Source organism: Monodon monoceros, unplaced genomic scaffold (assembly GCF_005190385.1).
Source record: "Monodon monoceros isolate NGI ecotype Baffin Bay Population unplaced genomic scaffold, NGI_Narwhal_1 Super_Scaffold_2, whole genome shotgun sequence".
NCBI lineage: Eukaryota > Metazoa > Chordata > Mammalia > Artiodactyla > Monodontidae > Monodon > Monodon monoceros.
In genome coordinates this window covers 18,185,644-18,206,160 of record NW_021703776.1, presented here as the reverse complement: position 1 = coordinate 18,206,160, position 20,517 = coordinate 18,185,644, and the positions used below count along the sequence as shown (strand labels likewise).

Sequence of the window (20,517 nt, the reverse complement as noted above, 5' to 3'; positions counted from 1 at the left end):
TGATACCTACTACCAATTCCAATTCAGTTTCTCTGGGGACAGTTTTTTGTTCTAAACCATTAGCGTTCTCCATAAACATAAATCACTGAAGATTTTACCATAGATTAGTTAAAGCCTAACATATCTCAGATTATTTTCCCTAATCTGAATAAATTGTTTCAAAGGCATAGCAAAGAGAATGGAAGGCTTTAAAATAAATTGTTTTTTCAAGGAGCAAGAAATAAAGAATAAAAAAAGGAACTCAAACAATTTGCCACAGTTGTGTTTTTCTTTAGCAGTTTTTTGTTTTAGCTGTAATAAAGCAGACCCTGAGAGTCCGCATAACCTTGATCTTAAGCATCCAAGTGGTGAGGGGATGGAAATGAGGACGTGACACTAAAGAGGGGCAGAATAGACATTAGGAACAGTCAGCTCGGAAAATTTTGTCATCCAGAGCCCCGTCGTGCCGTTCCGCCTTTTTCAACGTGATGAAAAAATAATTCAGTGCCTAGACTAGACCGTATTTGTCCTGAATGATATTACAAGCCCTCTCTGCAAAGAATGACACTGCTCCATAGGTTATGTGGCTGTTCTTAAGCTGTATAGGGACCAGGAGTGAAGCAGAGGGAGAGCTGTATGTATCATATCGATATTGATATCAATATTGATATATTGATTAGATATAGATGGAAGGAAGGAAGGGAGGAAAGAGAAGGGGGGAGAAAGAAGGGGAAAGAGAGAGGGAAAGAAAGAGAAAGAAATATCAGCTAAACTGTGAAAAAACATAACCTGGGAGTCTGTAAATAATGTGTACATGTGTGCATCTAATGCCCCCTTGAAAGTAAGAGCCTTCCTTACAAAGGATGGTTGGGGAAGCATCCATCTTGCTTGAGCTTAGTTCCACTTCTGACATTTTTAGTATGTAGTATTTAGTTTTTCCACATGTTGTTTTTGAACAATAATTTTTGCCATTTGAAGTTTCTAAAGAATTGAAATGTTACATCAAGAAAATAAAAAGTGGGCAAGCTGTGTAAAAGAAAAGCTTGCCACCATAAAGCTATATTGGTGACAAATTCTGTTTCAGGGAAGTGTGTACAAATGGGCACTCTGTTTCGGGGGAGTCTGGCAGGTTTGGGAGACCTCATCCTCACTGAGAAGGAGTTCAGTTGCTCCTAAGTTTACCCCTTTTACAGAGAAATGAAATGCTGCTAGCTGGATTGGCATGAGATTCCTGACCTTGTCAAACTCCAGCCAATGTCTCCTTTCCCTGAGTTAGGGCAGAGAGCGAGGATACCACCCTCTGTCTGTCTGCTGAGCAGGAAGACATTGAGTCTGCTCAGGAATTACTTTACAGATGCAGTTATTTCTCGTCATATGTGTATATATGGAGCATCAAGTGAATACAAATATACTCCTAAATATGAATGATATAAAGTAAATAGTAAATAACCACTCAAACATCTAGACCAGGGCTCCCTGTTTTACAAATAAAGTAGCTTGGCACAAGGGACCACACGGAAAAGTGCTGGCAAGATAATAATTGGTCTTTGCTCCGGGTGTTACCATGGCTAAAGCAGATTTGCTGGGAGAACGATGATAGGTGTACTGTTCATATGGCTGTGGAGAAAGACGATATTTTCTTCTATTAAGGTCCTGTGTCTGAAATGCAATATAGATTTTAGCGCTTGAATATGTTGCCTGAGTCAAGAGCTCTCCTGCACTTTTCAAAGTTTGTGACCTGCCAGCATGTTTGGTTTTGCGTTTATTGAAATGTTCATTAAAACAATGTGTCTGTAGAAACTCAAAGAAGTTACTTAAAAGAAGTAAATCTTCACAAAAACTTTAATAGGACCGAATTGATTCATGTCTTTATTTTTACCTGAAGTAGAACTTATTCTATATGTAAGTAACCATATGTAAATTAATAAGGTAAATATATTCATAGTCATATATACACATATATACTCTTAAAAGGAATATGTACCTTTTAAGAGCATATAAAATGTTTGGCTAACACATAGCCAAGTTAAAATATCAAGCCAAAAACCAACTTAAAATATCAAGCCAAAAAAAAAGGTTGGATTTTTTTGGGAAATGTGTATAAAACCAAATATACATATATTTATTTATAATTAATCTCATTAATTCCCATTTCACACATTTATAATTTATAATTACTCTTATGTTCTTGGCACTGCATATAAGGTGAAATTCTGATTAGGTAAAGTACTGATGTAAACAAAAGAAATATTTATATATATAAAAGCTAGCAGTTTCTAAGCATCATTTTAGTAGTAGCTCACGTACTCAATAAATGTCTAATTATAAACAACAAGCACTTTCAAGATTCTGTAAGTGTTCTTAGTAAAAATAAAAATATACTAAAGTAATTTCGAGACTTCCGTGTCAGCCCAGTAGTTAAGACTCTGTGCTTCCACTGCAGGGGGCACAGGTTCAATCCCTGGTCAGGAAACTAAGATCCCACATGCCGCGCTGCATGGCCAAAAAAAAAAAGAAAAGAGTGAAACCTTAAACTCTAATAATAAAGTAATTTCATGTGCATCCTTATTGTTGATAAGTAAAGGGTAATAGTGTATGTGGTGTTAAAAGCATAGATTCCAAAGCTAGACTACCTGAATTCAAATCCTGTTTCACCACTTGTGGGCTTTGCATGACCTTGAGCAAGCTATTTGAAGTTTCTGTGCTTCAGCTTCCTTTTTTCCTATACATAAAAGAGAAAATAATGTTGGGGTTGGTGGAGAAACAATGAATGACAACCCTCTGTTCCCCCTCTGCAGTGGACTGAATGTTTATGTCTCCCCAAGATTCACAGGTTAAAACCCTAATCCCAGTATGATAGTATTAGCAGCTGGGGCCTTTGGGAGGTGATTAGGTTCTGAGGGCGGAGCCCCCGTGAATGGGATTCATGACCTTATAAGAAGAGGCCGCAGGGCGAGCTAGCTGTCTTTCCGCCATGTGAGGGAGGATACAATGAGAAGTCAGTCATCTGCAGCTCAGAAGAGGGTGCTCACCAAACCCACAATACTGGTGCTCTGATCTCAGACTTCTAGCCTCCAGAACTGTGGGACCCTCCCAAGTTCTGAACCAACTAAGAGAGAGAAGAGCTGGCAGATGGAGACCAAATATACCCTTTAGGATGAGAAAGCTTAGGTTGAAGAAATGATTCTGGGTCTCTCAGCCAAAAGGACTTCCTAATCTGCACCCCCAGAATCAAACATACTTGTCTTCCTACTTCTGGGCATCACTGGAAAGTCAAGCCCACCCTGTGTAAAATGTACAGCACAGAAGAGTGGAGTATATTCTTCATGTGGGCAAACTGCTCCTAAGGTAAGGAGAGGAAGGGGCTGGGCTGGTATGCAGAATACCTCTCCTCCAGGTATTCCTCAGGGGACTCACTCCATCCCGGTGGGAAGGAAGAAAGAATGGGATGAGGAGTGAAGGGTATTTCAGGAAAAAATCCCTGTTTCTAGAAACTAGAGAAGCCGGGAAGTAGTGCTCTCATGTTTGTCTTAGCTTTATTTGAGAATTAAATGAGATGATGTATGCGCAGTGTGCCCCACTCATGGTGAACGTATAATAAATGTTAGCTATTTATTATGGTGTGTGCTGTTATTAACTATGTCATATCAAGATTTCATGGAGTCTGACTGGATCCAAGATAGATATCAAAAGCCATCTACTAGCATTCTAGAGATCAGAACTGTATTGTATTTTTAAGTTCTACATTCTGATTTGTAATTATATTTGGCTAGTAACCCTCAAAATTTGGGCACATTAGCAAGGTACATTGTACTTAGTTAAATGTTTTTCCTCATATTCCGGAAAAGCTTTTTCTCTACTACGTAGCTCCTAAGTACAGGTGTGGGTGGGCTCCTGATTCTCCCCTTTCTATTAAACCCAATGGTGTGGGTTTCACAGCTGATGGAGCACAAGGTACAAGTGGATGCATGGCGCCCTTTACTCAGGCAATTAGGGCTGAGCGTCTGTGCAGAGAAGCTTCTCTCATCCCACACAACTTTCTAATTCTCCTCTTTTGAGAGCCCGTTGTTTATTTACATTTTCTCTTTCTCCTCTTTCTAAGGGATGCTGTATCTTTTGTGTTATGACCCCAAGTTAAATGCTCATAAAATTATACTGGGTTTAAAACCAAAACTGATCAGGAGACAATTTGTTTTCTCCACTGGACTCTAAACCACAGTACTTTGTCCTGGATTGTCTAGCAACTCAGTTCTCCAGAGGTAAACTGAGGTATAAATTCAGTACCTTTTCCAGACGTATGAATACTATGGTTCAGTTTTGTTGGCCGTGTGCTAATGAGGAAACTGTAGGAATGCTTCGTGTCTCTCCTTTACCAGGTGTTTAGAGTAAAAATCCTCCTGTGAAAGTTCCCCCTCCATGGCCTGGCAGCTCTGCTGGCATCAGTTTCTTCAATTACTATATGCCTGGATAATTGATAAAGTGAACTCAGGTTCATTTTTTTCACCACGTTCCCTCTGAGTGCTTCAGCAACGTGAGGCAGTTTATAATGCTTTTTGTGCAACAGTGCATAGACTTTTAAAAGAATGAATTTAGACCTTCCCTTCCTGTCCAAAAAATAAGCCGTTCTCAGGTTTGCAATGTTGAAAGTCCTGATTAGGATAGTTGGTTCAGCAATATCAGCAGGCCCAAGTGACCCAAATCATAGACCCCCCCGCCCCCGCCATTGCTTTTTTCCTCTTGCTTCATTTCCCTTTGGAGAAAGACCCAATTAAAAACAGTTGTGGATTTTTCTGAGGCTGTTTCTTTCACAGAGGCTATATTCAGCTCTTTGGCAAAGGAAAATGCCAGAGCAATTAGTGGCTCTAGGGAACCACTAGCTGTTTGTGTACTATTTCAGAAGAACCCATTGTGGGCAGCCTCTACATAGAGGTTCCTTTTAGAATGTGAATGCTTCTTAGCCATTTGGAATATGCTTAAAATTGAAGTCAACAGTCATGCCCTCACAAAGGTGCCTTGATTGTATATTCTAGATTAGAAGATGTCATGGCAGCATTCCGTAAGGACATAGGTTTCTTTTCATCATTATTCTCTGCTCACCTCCAGCTTGTGAGCTCTTGTTTCTCTTTAATATTCAAGAATGTTCTCTGATATACTTCTGGAAAACCTGCTGCTGAAATGAAGGAATATATAACTGCAAGTAACTTAGTCATTGTCTAGGTGACATTCTAATAAGAAAGCGTTTTTGGATAATAGCCCAGTTGGAACTAATTCTCCACTATCCCTCCCAGTCAGGAAATAGCATGTCCAAGTTAATCAAATGTTCTGGTGCCTTGTATACGCTAATGTTTAGTATAGTGGTGGTGCTGCGTCTTACAGGATGATCAATTTGTAAAGAATTAGAAATAATTATAAAGCCAACAGGAATATTATTTCATCCTTTGTTGACTGAGGCATTAGCCTAGCATCTTGCAAGTACTTCTTAGTCAGGATTACAAACAGCTGTTAGTTTCTAGCGGCTCTACAAATCGTGCAGGTTAGTGAGGTTCTGGTTAATAGGATGCCAGAAAGCAGAATTTATAATAGCATTCAAGCATTAATGCAGAATGTAATAACCATACCTTTCCTGAGAAACCAACAGAGCCTAAACTATCTTAATGGTTTAAATTAATCTTTAATACACTATAACTTTGGGGAGGGGGCTTTGCCTTTCAAAAATAAAACAGCCAAGTTGGGGAAGTTCGCATAGGGTGAGAAGAAAATGTATATTTGATAATACATTGTCAGAAAATAAAATTTGTTATGCAGTGGCCATCTAGAAGCACAACTTTCAAAAAGATAGGATTTATTTATTTAAAAATTGGATTTTAATCACAGACTTCACTTACAAAGTTTTGAAATCTTTTAAATGCAATTGAGTTTCATTTTTTATTATCCTACTACAGAACCATTCAGATTTTCAAAACAGATGAATTTTTTTAAAAGATCAGATCTTTCACTTTAAGAGACAGCCAACAAGAAGGGGGTGGAGAATGCAGTACAAATTCCAGTGCCTTCTGGCCTGAAGGACACCTGGAGTACACCTGTGAGTGGGGGACCTAAACCTTTTTCCCTGGGAGGCCAAAACCCGACCTTGTTATCAGCCCAGGTTTTATCTTAATATTCCTCTGGGGCTTCCCTGGTGGCTCAGTGGTTGAGAGTCTGCCTGCCGATGCAGGGGACACGGGTTCGTGCCCCGGTCTGGGAAGATCCCACATGCCGCGGGGCGGCTGGGCCCGTGAGCCATGGCCGCTGAGCCTGCGGGTCTGGAGCCTGTGCTCGGCAACGGGAGAGGCCACAACAGTGAGAGGCCCGCGTACCGCAAAAAAAAAAAAAAAAAAAAAAAAAGATTCCTCTGAACAGCCAACTCCCTTAGACCATATTGAAAATAAAAATTGCACTTCAAAAATTCTATTTTTGTTACTTTCAGCAAAAATACCCATTGCGTAAAATGAAGCACAATAGGGTATGTTATATCCTCTATCTTCCCAGATTCTTCACTTAAAATTTGATTAAGGAAATCATATACTTTGAAGATAGGGAATAATGAATTGCCATTCATAGTCTCCTGTGGTTTTAGCTTCAGAGTGTGAATCCTGCCTCTGCTTTTTTTATTCCAGTATGTAATTCCAAGTTTCCAGAAATGAAAATTTTTAAGATAGTCAGTCTACCCCCAGTGCATAAAGGCTTTGAGAAAAGATGTCTTTGTTGATGTCAGCATTCCACAAACATCCTATTCCAGTGGAATTGTCCTATAATGTCCAATAACCTGTCTGAACTTGAGTCACTTGGTGATATCTATTAAGTTTAGGTAAAACTATGTTACCATGCTCCAAATGATTCCCATTCATTAAAAAAAAATTGATTTTCCTTTTTAAGTAATTTTGTCATAAATAAAAATTATGTTAAAAAGCATTTAGAATATTTTAGAAGATATTCCATGTAACATAGCTTCCTTAGAGGTGATTTTTCTGAAATACGGTTTAGATTTAAAAATCTGGGTCTTCCCAAATAAAATGAATTTTCACTCATGGAAACCACATGTTTTTTAAAATACAAAGATCATTGCTACTAGAAATGCCTTGGAGACCATGTTGATACTGAATGCTAGAAACTACAGAAGGAATGGGAATTTGAAGTATTTTCAAATCATCAGCTCCACTTTTTTCTAATCTCCCAAGTACTTGTAATCTGTCGTCAAGTTATAAAAAAATTGCCTCTGTTAAATGTTATCGAAGTATGAATCCATATTTAACTAGATTGGTGACCTTTGCTAGTTGTGATGTTGACTTCTGTAAACTATATTTTAGAGTATACTGTCTAGGTGCTATAATTTGTTTATTGTTCCATTCAGTTTCTGATTCAAAAGTGTTTTATTGCCAACTATCTACAAGGCACTCTTTTAGGTGCTATAAATATGATGACTTGACTTAGCTTAATATGATGATTCTTTCCTCAGAAAGCTTATAGTCTATAATTGAGATAATGCTTATAAGTAAATAACTGTAACACATGTAAAACAACAACAATAAGAACTTTAAGATCAGTGCAGTCAACAGCTATGTGCGTTCAGAGAAGGGCAATAATGTAGTTCAAGGAGAATTTGAGATGGCTCACTCTGTGGAGAATGTTGCTTTTGACTGAACGTTAAAGGATATTTAAGAGTAGAGTATTGGGCTTCCCTGGTGGCGCAGTGGTTGAGAGTCCGCCTGCCGATGCAGGGGACACGGGTTCGTGCCCCGGTCCGGGAAGATCCCACATGCCGCGGGGCGGCTGGGCCCGTGAGCCATGGCCGCTGAGCCTGCGCGTCTGGAGCCTGTGCTCAGCAACGGGAGAGGCCACAACAGTGAGAGGCCCGCGTACCGCAAAAAAAAAAAAAAAAAAAAAGAGTAGAGTATTTAGGGACAGTAGTGACAAATTCTCCAGGCAAAAGAGAAAACAGAGATCCAAAAACTTGGCGCATGGATAGGGGATCATGTGTATTTCAACCCACATGAAGTGGAGAGTATAAAGGGGAAGAGGACTGGAAACTAAGTAGGGGTTGGACCGTGGATCCTTGAATACCTAGCTGAGTGTCTGAGTGTTCTTCAGTACCAGTGGGAACCAGCAAGACATCTTGAGCGTGAGCAGTAATGTGTGATGTGAAATACAGTGAGGATGAACAGAAGGCAGAGGGAAGTTAGGGTTCCTTTTGAGAGATAATGAAGGCTTAAAGTAGGAGTGCCTATGTGGAGATACTGCACAGGTAGGTAAGAGAAGCATGGCAACATTTGTGATGTGGGGCAAAGAAAAGAGAGGACTTAAGTGTGACCCAAAGTTTTGAACTATCATCCTGTAAAATAACGAGGAATCCTAAATCAGAGTTCTCCCAGGCAGTCTTCCTTCCTGTCACCCCTCTTGGTATCTGTCTCCTCCAGACCTGTCTTGTAGAGCTGTCCTCCTGTTAAAAAGTAAGATAATAGTTGTCTACTTCTGGCTTGTTCATTAAGTTGCAGTGAGGTAAGAGTTATGTGGGACTTGCTCCTGCCAGCTTCAGGGATTGTTTGCCTCCGACAGTCACAGAACTCTAACTGGGTTGTGCCATCAAAGTCGTCTTTAGTTACATGCCCTGGAAACAATGACCTGCTGGGATGCATAGCCCCTGCCTGCCTCACAGCATCAACACGATCACTTTCTCCACCCCCATCACTAATCTCCTGGTAGCTTCTGAAATACACCAAGCCTCTTTCCCACATCGGGGCCTTTGCACATGCTCTTGCCTGAAACATCTTTCCCATCTGTTTCACATGTCTACTGCTTTGCCTGTTTTTGGCCTTAGCTTAAATGTCATACCCTCAAGAGGCCTTACCTGATCACTTTCTCTAAAGAAGGTCCCACCCGCTATTCTCTGAGCCCTTTGTTCCTTTCTTGCCTATTACTTATTACAACTTAGAATTATTTTATTTGCATGCTTACTCATTTTTTGCCTCCTTTCCTGACAGAACATAAAGTCTATGATAACATAAACCATGTCTCTTTTCTTGATGACTGTATCCCTTGATGGCACCAAGAACTGTGTCTGGTACTCCTTAGGAGACACTCGATAAGCAGTTGTTGAATTAATGAGTGAACTACCTATTCAGAATGTCTATGTAACCTAACACTGTCATCATTTACCCTCAAATAATTGGATTAAATGTAAAGAGAGTAGCAACAGAAGCCTTCAAATTAACATATTCTTATTTAAAAGTATTCATATGATTCACATGGTGATATTTGGGAAATAGAACATAAGTATTCTCCTTAAATTCCTGAATTTCCATAAAAGCTCTGTGGTGCCACACTGCATTACCATGATTTTCGGCCTTTTAAAAAATGAAATAGAACGGAGAATAGACTAGAAAATATCAGAGTGCATTGCATGTGGTAAGTGTAGTTTCAAGAAACTTTTTAGTGTGTATGTTGGAGGTCACAATATGAAACTATTTTTTACTGTGACTCCAAGTCAATATATGCTCTGGTATTTTCCACGTTATCCTAATCCCCAATCTGGCTACTGTTATAGCTCTTCAGAGCCAGCACTGAATTGTCATTCTGCAGTGTTAGGATTGCCTGTGGCCTATTTGCAGTGGAAGCCTTCTCACAAATGCACTCAAATTCAATTTTTTTAAAGTATTTTCTTATTGATCAGCATACGTTAACCTCTCTTATAATGCTCAGTCTCACTGAAAAGAGAGTTCCCAGAGCCCCTTTCACTGCAGAGTGCTGGGCTGCTATTAAGTTAACCAGGAAAAAATCACTCAGGGTTGGACAGCAGCAAGATTTGCTGGTTTTGACATCAAGAATTTGGACAATGATTTGACACATAGTAGCTATATTTGCTAAAATGGAATTTATGTAACTTCTTTTCTCTTTTTTTCCTCTCTCTCTAAGCTGCCTGCCTTGTGCTTGGCTGTATGATTTTCCCTGATGGCTGGGATTCAGATGAAGTAAAACGGATGTGTGGAGAAAAGACAGACAAATACACTCTTGGGGCTTGTTCAGTCCGCTGGGCTTACATCCTGGCTATCATTGGGATTTTGGATGCCCTCATCCTCTCGTTTCTGGCATTCGTGCTTGGTAACCGACAAGACAGCTTGATGGCAGAGGAACTGAAGGCAGAAAACAAAGGTAAGATTGCTTTGGGGAACTCTTACCTGGACACCTCAAACACAAAAAATGACACTCTGCATTCTTTCCCGTCTGGTAGCAGTGCATCCCCTCTGGGTCTAATTTGCTGCATTTTAAAAAATTGAAGTATAGTTGATTTACAGTGTTGTGTTAATTTCTGCTGTACAGCAAAGTGATTCAGTTATACATATATCTGCATTCTTTTTCATATTCTTTTCCGTTATGGTTTATTGCGGGATGTTGAATATAGTTCCCTGTGCTATACAGTAGGACCTTGTTTGCCAAGGGGGAGGAGGGTTGGGGGAAGATGGATTGGGAGTTTGGGACTAGCAGATACTGCATCTTTTAATGGTGTCTAGTTCACAGACTTTTCCCCGACTCAAGACATTTACACAATTAAAATAGTGTATTTTTATGTTTACCTTTCTGAGGCTTTCTGAGTCCATGGCTATGAAACAACAACTTTTTTGGGGGGTGGGTGTGGGGAGGCCCTACTTGGCCAAACAGCAAGTGCTTTCTCGCCACGTATTCAGCTATTTTCCAGGTTGAAATAAATGCCTGGGGAGTCTTTGAGAATCATCTATAAGCGTCTTTGTTAAACTGCTCACCATCAATATAGTTGAATTCAGACTCAACCTCTCAGAAAGAGGTAGAGATACTGGCCACAAATAGTTACAGTTAGATATTTCAGTGCTTACCTAATTAGCTGAATTTTAAAATGTGTTATCTGGGTAATCAAAAGTCCTCAAATTTCTCTTCAAAAAGAAAATGCCTTCTGTAACACACACACAAACTAGGATAGAAGATAGGACATTGACTAGTGAATGACACATGAATATTCTAGTGTGCCAGTAAGAGCTAGCAAGTCGTTATTCAAGATAAATCTTTTAATTTTCTTTCCACATTTCTAAACCAATTTCTTGGGATAGAATTTTACTGTCTCTGTTTTGTTAAAGCCTTAGGTTCATTAAATTGTTTTGTCTTTATGTTATCTTTAATACTTTGGACTTGTATCAGCACCTTCAACTGAGTGGCTCCTTCTTCTAGCTTTTATTCCTAATTAAGAACTAAATCCATCTTTGAATTATGAAATTTAGTTTATTTCAAGTAGTGTTTACTTGAAAAACTCTTCACTGCCTCAACATGCCTCAAATATAAGCATACATTAGTATCTACGTGAATGTCACATGTAATGATAGTGTAGCAAGCTTTATACTTAGAGCATCACAATTTATGATCATAAGCCGTGAACTATAAAGAGATGAATAGAGAAGTCCGGGAGAGGAGCAGTCACCCGCGAGCCCTTTATTCCTCTGATTTATAGACAGAATACATATTAGTTTACTTGGGTCTGTCAAAAATATTCTAAACACAAAAATAACCCTTTCATAGGGGAATAGTGCTGAACTTCCTAAAAACGTGACTACCTCCCTCTGAGTTGCCTTTTCTAGATGCTGGTTACACTTATAAAGCATGTTGCAGGTTTAAAGTGCTTTCACATGCACTCATTAATCTGGTGCCCTTGGCTATTGTCTTTGTGTCTTGTTGGATGTACACAGACCGGTCTCTGTCCTGTTAACTTCACTTCAAATTTAATAGTAGAGATAGCTCAATATTGGAATAAATTACCTTTCCCTAGACAACGAATTAAAGAAAACTACTTTGTTCTGCAAATGCTTGATTCTCACCACCACCCAGAATTCTGTGTATTCACTGTACAATTCAAAGTTATATTGAGAACCTTTAACTTTCCAGATATCCTTCGACCACATAAAAGAAGAAGAAAATTCAGAAGAAAAAAATAACAAAGCCAGGAATGTTTTCACTTGGCCACTGAGAATTCTAACTCACAATCACACATACAACTGAGAATTCTCCTGAATTCATACTTCAGGACGGAACAGGCAGGATTATAGAATAAAAATCAACAGTTTCCAAGATGGGTCTTTTCTACCAGTTGATTCAGTTAAATGTGGATGTCTGATCCCTTCTGTCTAGGTCTTTATTAAAGAAAGCATCATTTTCTACTCAATGATATATTGGAAACACCTTGTAAAAGCATTAATGGGAAAGAAGATTAAAATAGGCCAATATAAGGTTTAGGGACTATCTGTGAATAATTTTTTCTGTGTTCATCATCTTCTCCATTTGAACGTATCATATTTGGATGTATTCTAGAGTTTCTTCCGTCTGGTTCTGAAGGACTAAAATCAGTAGCAGTTCTTCTGTATCAAATCAGATAGGTCTCATAAAGCAGCAGGGAACACCAGGCCATATTGATGAAACGTTTCAATTCTACCACATTTTTATTTCACAGTTGAAATTCCTTTTCCTGGAACTCTGAGAATGTATCAACAGTTCTATTACCCGGGCAGTTCTGATCCGTAAACAATAGGGTCTTGTAAAAATCAGAGCAAGGTTTTCTAAGCCTTGTATAAAATGTAATCAAACCTGCATGTTTCTGAGAAACGGTAGGAGATTTACAGTTGTTGTAGAGAGTAGCCGTTATTGTTTGTTATTATTTAAACACGTGTTCATTGTTAAAACTTGCAAAAACTTAGGTTGAGGGAAAACCAATCAGTGGTTTGTTTTTATGTTTTGTGTATGAACGTAGTTTCACTAACCAGTAGTTTAATGGCTTTGAAGTGCATGCAGTAACCAAAACTAAATACATCATTGTTACCTTCTCTCAGATTTCACTTCCCTGAGGACCTGTAAGGATAAGTTGTAATTATGAAATTGGTTTTATATAGGTACTTTGCATGGCCACGTTAATATAAATTTTCCCTTATTGAAGCATTGTTTTTCACTATCAATTTTTTTTTTACTGATAAAACTAATGTGATGTCCTTTGATAGCTAAGGCCTCCTTTGGGTTCCAGGGCAATGTAGTGAAACAAGAGGCAAATCTAGCTCATGGAATTTTGGAAGATTTTATAAACTACGTGATGCCTTCTGGTATCATGGAAGCAGATAATACCATAACTCAAGCTTTGACTCAGAAGAGGAAATAGGTTATGATATAGGTTATATCACCACACACACTGTAGTATCTTTTACAGTCTTCCAGTTTTATGGCCTGTCAATCATCCTAACAACCTACATCTTATAACAAGTAGCAGGACCATTATAGAAAGAATAAACCTGCAAATGTGGTATATGCCCCCAGTTCGAAGAAGTTTGTCCTGAAAGGTCTCATTATCATTTCTTCTTAATGTGGCTTTTGTAATCTAATAATACAATTGCCCTGTATATCTAGAAAAGCCACCAAATGAGTTCAGTACAATAAGATATTGCTTAGATCCATAAGTCTTTCCCAGCAACCACCCCAATGGTCAAAACAAGAATCACTGTTACAGCCTATATCAGAGAAGGGAAGGGAATGCAGCTCTAATTGTTGCCTTTACTCCACTTACAGAGTCTTAGGGTGAAAGGTGCTCCACAGGATGCTCCAGAGACATAAATTAACTGTCACAAAGGTGCTATTCAAAGGGAAAACGGGGAGATCCACAGATGAACATCTCCACCTCTGTCTCTTAAGATAGATGTCCAATGAATTCACCTCGATCCCATTTTCATGTTCCCATACCACACCTCCCACAGCATTTCATAAGGTCCTCCTTTTCCAAGAGTGTAAATATAATTTGAAAGAGATCTAAGCTGAAATTTATCATAAATTGTGAAATGGCAAAATCTGAATAAAGGAGTTTTAACATTGTTTCACCAAACTGAAAGCAACAACTTTGATGATGCAAGTGTTGTCTTAGGGCAGACTTCTGTAAGAGAGAAAGTTAATCATCTATGGCGCTCTGACAAACAAAAAAACAAACAAAAAACAGCCCCACTGAAAAACAAAGAGGAGTGAAAACTCTAAATATCCAACTAACTTTATACGGGAGTCGGCATATGCGAGAAAACTCAACTGCATCCCCTGCATTTGGGGAGCCAGCCCTGCAGGCTGTGTGCTGTCCCTGGATCTGGGGCTAGTAGCAGACAGGCAGGTGTTCATTCTTGTTTTGGGCGTTGGGCAGCATGATTTCTAAATGAGCCGACAACAGTCGGCATTTAACCTTGATATGCTACTTAAGTGCATATTTTAACACACTGAACTGTGAAGTCAATTTCATTATGTAAAATTAAAGTTTCATCCAGATAAAAAGGATTTGAAATGAAAGCTTCATTTTCAGTTTCTTTCATTAATTGTGAAAGGATAAATAATTACATTTTCAAGAGCTCCTATGCCACAAATATCTCTTTCCTTGTCAGACATCATTCATAAAGAGGTCTGTTTCTGCGTTTATGTGTATGGTCTTTGGAATCGCTTATCAGATAATTGGGGCCTCTCCTGAGCAGTTTTAAAGTCACTTTGTCTTCTAGCACTTTAACTTCAAATGAGAAAACATGATTATCCATCAAGAGGTGACTCCAGCTGCCACTTATTTATTAAGTGGTTTAAGCTCTTAAATGCTGTAATAGGGGGAGTTAGAATAAATTCATTTTACTTAAATAGCTAATTGAGAAATGCTTCAAGATTTTGAGTTAAGGTACCATGCCGTGCCACAGCCTCATTGAGGGCGGCAGTGTGGTCTGTGGAAAGAGTGTGCACTGCCCAGAGCTGGTGTGATGTGACCTGAGGAGCCTTGCATTCATATCTTAATAGTCCCGGAATTCAGCTTCCTTCTCTGTAAAATGCAGACTCACCTAAATGGCATCTGAGGTTTCTTCCAGCTGTAAAATATTCCAATTCAAGGGACACCTTCAGAGGCGTCTTTTAAGGATGCTCTGAGAGTCGTAATAGCTTCTACCCTCAGAGCAATGAATACACTAAAGGCTCTTTTAGGGACTTGTTAGCACTGCAGGGGTGACTAGGAGAAGGGAAAGATAAAGGTCAAGGGGAGGGAGGTCCAGGATGCCTAGGTGTTTCTCCCTCAGCCGTGTACCTCCCCACTGAACCTGCTGTCACAGCCCCACTCGTGCACACCACCAAGAGGAGAATGAGTCAGATTTAGAAACTCTGTCCCATGCAGAGGAGGCTCCTTGCCCCACTAGATTCCCATACTATGTGATGTCCATGTGGACACCTGGACAGTGAACAAGGCCCCAGATCACAGACACAAACTTTTTTTCTGGTCTCAACTCTGGCACTGATTAGTCATGTGACTTTGAACAAGTCTCTTAACATCTCAGAGCCTCAGCTTCACTTTCTTTAAAATGGGAACGATAATACCCAGCTCTGCCTTCTCTGTAGGGTTGGGAGAATCCACCAAAAGCATAGATGTAGAAGCAATTTATAATCAGTGATATTGATATAGGCTTATTGCTAATCATTTCCCCCATATGACATTTTAATCTTTGGAATAATCCTGTGAAGTAGTTACCATCATCCCCATCATCCTAGTTTTACACGTCAAAACCCGAGGCCCATAAAAGTTAAATATTTTGTGTAAATTTTCACAGCTAGGAAGGAATGGATCCAGGACTCAAACACAAATCATTTTACTTGAAATTTCAAGTTCTTTTTGTTGTGTAATAACACAACACGATGTAATCAATTCTTTATGGATGCTGATTCTAATGCTTTCCACTTGAGTAGTCAGCCCTGTGCAAGTAAGAGTATAGTCTTATTTTCATTTGGTAGCTTTTAGATAATATTATTCAATCAAAAGTTTAATACACTTGAGAATGGGGGAAAGCCTTGATTTAAAACTCATCCTCTTACTTGAGTAACTTTATAAAAACCTAGTGAGGTAAGATCAGGAAGCGTAGGAAAGAAAGTATCTTCAAGTGCTTTGAATTAAAGCTTTAATAAGGCCATAGTGCATTGTCTGTTTCCCACTGGGATTTGAACAAAGCCCCCTTGGTCATCAAAGCATCTCAGAGTGTACCTCTAAAAAATGGCATACATCTTGACACTTTTTCAGAAGGGCTCACGTCAGTCTCAGTTGGAGCAGACCTTAGTGCTCATAGAGTTGTTTTATATACTTGGAGCTTCTAATTCCTCTCCTCTCACTCTTTTATAAGCTCACTCCATTCAAGTTCTCACCCCCAGCACTTCACAGACAGTCTTATGAAGGTCACCCCCAGTCTCCTAATTGTTAAATTTCATAGTCGATTATCAATCCTTGTATTGACTTATCAGCAACCTTTCACAACTGACTGCTGGCCCCATCTGAAGGTCTGTCTTTAGCTGGCTTCCAGTAGCTGACCTTGCCTAGATTTCCTCTTGCCTCTGTGGGGCTCTTTGAGCTCAAGTCTCCTTTGCTGATTCCTCACTGTCTATCTCTCCACTCTATCTATGTTCATATCCCAGGTTATCTCATCTCTGCCATGACTTTATTTATTTATTTTTAACATCTTCATTGGAGTATAATTGCTTTACAATGGTGTGCTAGTTTCCGCTTTACAACAAAGTGAATCAGTCACACATACGTTCCCATATCTCCTCCCTCTTGCGTCTCCCTCCCTCCCACCCTCCCTATCCCACCCCTCTAGGTGGTCACAAAGCACCGAGCTGATCTCCCTGTGCTATGCGGCTGCTTCCCACTAGCTGTCTATTTTACGTTTGGTAGTGTATGTATGTCATGCCACTCTCTCACTTTGTCACAGCTTACCCTTCCCCCTCCCCACATCCTCAAGTCCACTCTCTAGTAGGTCTGTGTCCTTATTCCCGTGACTCTAAATGACTGCTGTACCCTAATGACTCCCAAATTTAATCCACCTCCCACCTCTCCAATGAACTCTGGTCTCATATACCCAACTGCCTACTTGACACCCTTTTTTAATATCTAAATGAGCTTCTCAAACTTAACAAACTTTCCCAAACTGAGCTCCTTATCTTTCCCACAAAGCCTCCTTCCCCCACGGTCTTCCCCATCTCAGTTCATGACATCTCTTATTTCTAGTATTCTTATCTACATATTTACACTTCTAGGCCACAAATATACCTCTGAAAGTTTTTTTCTCCCCCATAAATATTCTCCAGTAGTTTAGTTGCTTCCTGTTTATCTAGTTAGTTTCCTAACAAGGAACCCCTCTAGCTTTCCTCTTATTCATGCTGGAGTCTCTGGTGTTTTTCCACATCCTCTATCTGGAGAAGCACAGGTACCAAATGAAACATTAGTGTTCTTGACTTTCATTCTAGTTAAATCTCCTTGGGGCTCAGTGTCCCTACTCAGACTTGTTTTTTTAGTGTACATGAAACTTTTTTGGCAAGTGATGTTTACATTCTTGCTGCATGCTCACTGATTCCATTGTGAGGTCGAAGAACACACTGAAAATGTAACCTGTCACTTCACTTGCCCCTGGCAAAGGAGAAACAGCTGGGTTTTTTTTGGGGCGGGGGTTCTGATTTTTTTATTGAAATATAGTTGCTATACAATATTATATAAAGATATACAATACAGTGATTCACAAGTTTTAAAGGTTATACTCCATTTATAGTTATTATAAAATATTGGCTATATTCTCCATGTTGTACAGTATATCCTTGTAGCCTATTTTATACTTAACAGTTTGTACATTCCAGTCCCCCAGTCTTACATTTCCCCTCCCCCCTCCCTCTCTCTGATGGTAACCACTAGTTCTCTACAAATGTCTGCTTTTTTGTTATTTTCACTAGTTTGTTGTATTTTTCAGATTCTACATATAAGTGATATCATACAGTATTTGTCTTTCTCTGTCTGACATTTCTCTGACTTATTATTAGTAGCATAATGCCCTTCAAGTCCATCCATGTTGCTGCAAATGGCAAAATTTCGTTCTTTTTTATCATTGAATAGTATTCCGTTGTGTGTGAGTGTGTGTGTATCACATTTTCTGTTTTTAACGTCTGGTAGGGGAGGTAAGGACACAGTGCCAAGTGGATACTGCTGAGATAAATAAATGTTGAGATTACTTGCAGAAATAGGTGTTCTATTAGTGCTTTACAAAATATGACCACCCCCCCAAAAAAAACCCGCAAATTACATTTTTTACTCTAAGTTTCTTGAGAGCAAGGACTATGTCTTATTTATCTGTTATATCCAGTATTATAGTTCTCAGCACATAGTAAATGCTTAATAAATTTAAGCACTTGTTATTGTTACTTTTATTGAATCAATTCCATGAAAGAATTGTGTAAGTAAATGTCCCATTTAACATGTTCCCTGCACACGAAGCAGTTTGTCTCTTACTTCATGGATTGCAAAGGAAATAAATTTGCCTGCATGTTACACATAGATACATATTTTTAAAGAATCAGAGAACGGCATGTTGGAACAATATACTGTAACTCTGCCACTCAGCAAATCAGTGTACCTCTTTAGGCCTTATTTCAACAGGCACAAAAATATACTCTGTGCTTGCTGTGTGCCAAGCAATGGGCAAAACCACAGCAGTCAGCTCATCAAACATTTCCTCCACACCTCGTGTGTGCCAAGCCTCGTGATAAACACTGAGAGTTCCAGAATGATTGGGGCAAGGTTTGCCCTCAGTCTCTTTGGGGAGAACATGTAGTGTTATAGGCACTAGGTTATATTTCTGAGTTCCAATCCCGTCCTCGTAGACATGGCTTCACCAGGTCACTTTGTTGGTACCACCTCTGTGAGTGCATGCCGTGGCTGACAGCTGCCTCACTCCAGCACCAGTGAAAGATGATGCTATAATAAGCAGAGACTGCTTCCCAAGGACAATTTGACACGCAAGGTTTCATCTGCTGAGAGGCTTTAAAAAAACCAGCTTGTAGAAAAACATCAGTGAGTCTGTTAGTATTAAATAAACAAAGGAGAACACAACTGTGAAGAAATGAAACAAATGCAATAGATATGTTGTGGACAGGGACAAGTCAGAATAGAGAGGTGGGGAGTTCTCACTTATTGCTAAAGCATTCGTTTTAGAGCAGCCTATTGAAAATCTAAACTCCAGAAACCGTTTTGGGGAAAAGTCCATTGTACCGCCACTGTTATCACCCTTGAACAATGTCTTTCCAGTCAGTCAGCCAGCTGATCCTCAGCAAGTGCTGTATTTATGCATTTCATTGACTTTTGCTTCCTGCTTTGCTGCACACGTAATCTCAGCCTCAGATTTGGTGGGGAAAAATCGGTTTGGCCTGAGTAGATATCATCTCCCTAACTTAACTTCACCACGTCACCTTTGATGATGTGTCTGGAATAACCAGGAGACGAAATGTGAATTCTGACAACTGCCATGCGATGCTGTCTGCAAGTCAGTGCGCTGTCAAGCCCACAAGAGCGAGAGTGATGATGTTGTCAAGAGATCTGAAGGGCAAAATTCAACCAGGGAGAAACGCAGTTGTGGTGTTAGTGTCAGCCACCCCAACACATGTTCTGACAGAACCACTAGGCAGGCCAGTCGCTGGAGAGAAGCCGGACACAGCCCCTCGCGGCAGTGGGTGAAGCTGCAGTGCTCACTGAAAGGAGGGCTCCGATCCGGAGCCCTTACAAGGGGCAGCTTCTCCAAAGAAAATCTAAAACTGTCCCTTGTCCCAGAGAAGGTGACAAGCCCAGAAGAAGTCACATGAGCAAATTCCATCTGCTCACCTGATAGCTTCTCACCAGGGGCTGGCCTTTTGGTACCAATGCCAACAAACAAAATGAACCAGACGTTCTCTGACTGTCCAGACAGGAGAAGTGCAATTGTCTGGGCTCTGGGAGCTTTGTTTCCAGTTCACCCATTTAAAAAAGAAAAAATAAGAAAACCCTTTCCTGACCTTGGTAAAGGGGGCTCAAAGATGCTATGTAGATCAGTACATGGTAGCAGATTACCAGATGACACTGTCTTGAAGTTTCTTTTTCAGGAAAATCCTCTAAAAGCATGGGTGACTGTTTGGTTTTTTGTTTTTTCTTTTTTTTTTTTTTTTTAATCCAACTGAAAAGAAGTCTTAGTGGTGGGCTTAATAACTCTTCAGATGTTGGGTGAATGGCCAACTGTCTCCTCTCATCTGTACTGGGGTGTGGTGGGGGACAGGGTCAAGCTAAAGAAATGTTGAAATATAATCACAGAGTGAGGACTTATAGAGCCAGAAATCACTTGGCTCTTTACAGTCAGCTGGGGAGCTTAAAAATAGATTCCAGTGCTTGGGCGCCACTGCAGAGATTCTAATTCAGTTGGCATGAGGTGGGTCCAGGTGTGAGAACTCCTCAGGCGGTTCTCATGTACAGCCAGGGCTGAGGACCAATGTCTTCACCCAGTGCCCTCGTTTTACAGATGAGGAAGCTAAGCCACAGAGAGGGGAAATAAAGATCATCTCATCAGTTTGAATTTTTATAATTAGAAATCAGTAGGTAACCCATGAAAATAGTCAAGTTTCATTCTGTAATAGGCTAAATAATCATCTCTGATACAGTTCAGTTGCTGT

General features: G+C 39.8%; 1 protein-coding gene across 1 annotated transcript in view; it reads left to right on the top strand.

Annotated features, from left to right (window-relative positions):
- LHFPL3 (LHFPL tetraspan subfamily member 3) overlaps positions 1 to 20,517 on the top strand; it is a 526,198-nt gene that overhangs the window by 350,682 nt on the left and 154,999 nt on the right. Inside the window, exon 2 of the mRNA XM_029233850.1 lies at positions 9,928 to 10,164. Within this exon, the coding sequence (XP_029089683.1) occupies positions 9,928 to 10,164 (237 nt within the window). The remainder of the gene's footprint in view (positions 1 to 9,927; positions 10,165 to 20,517) is intronic.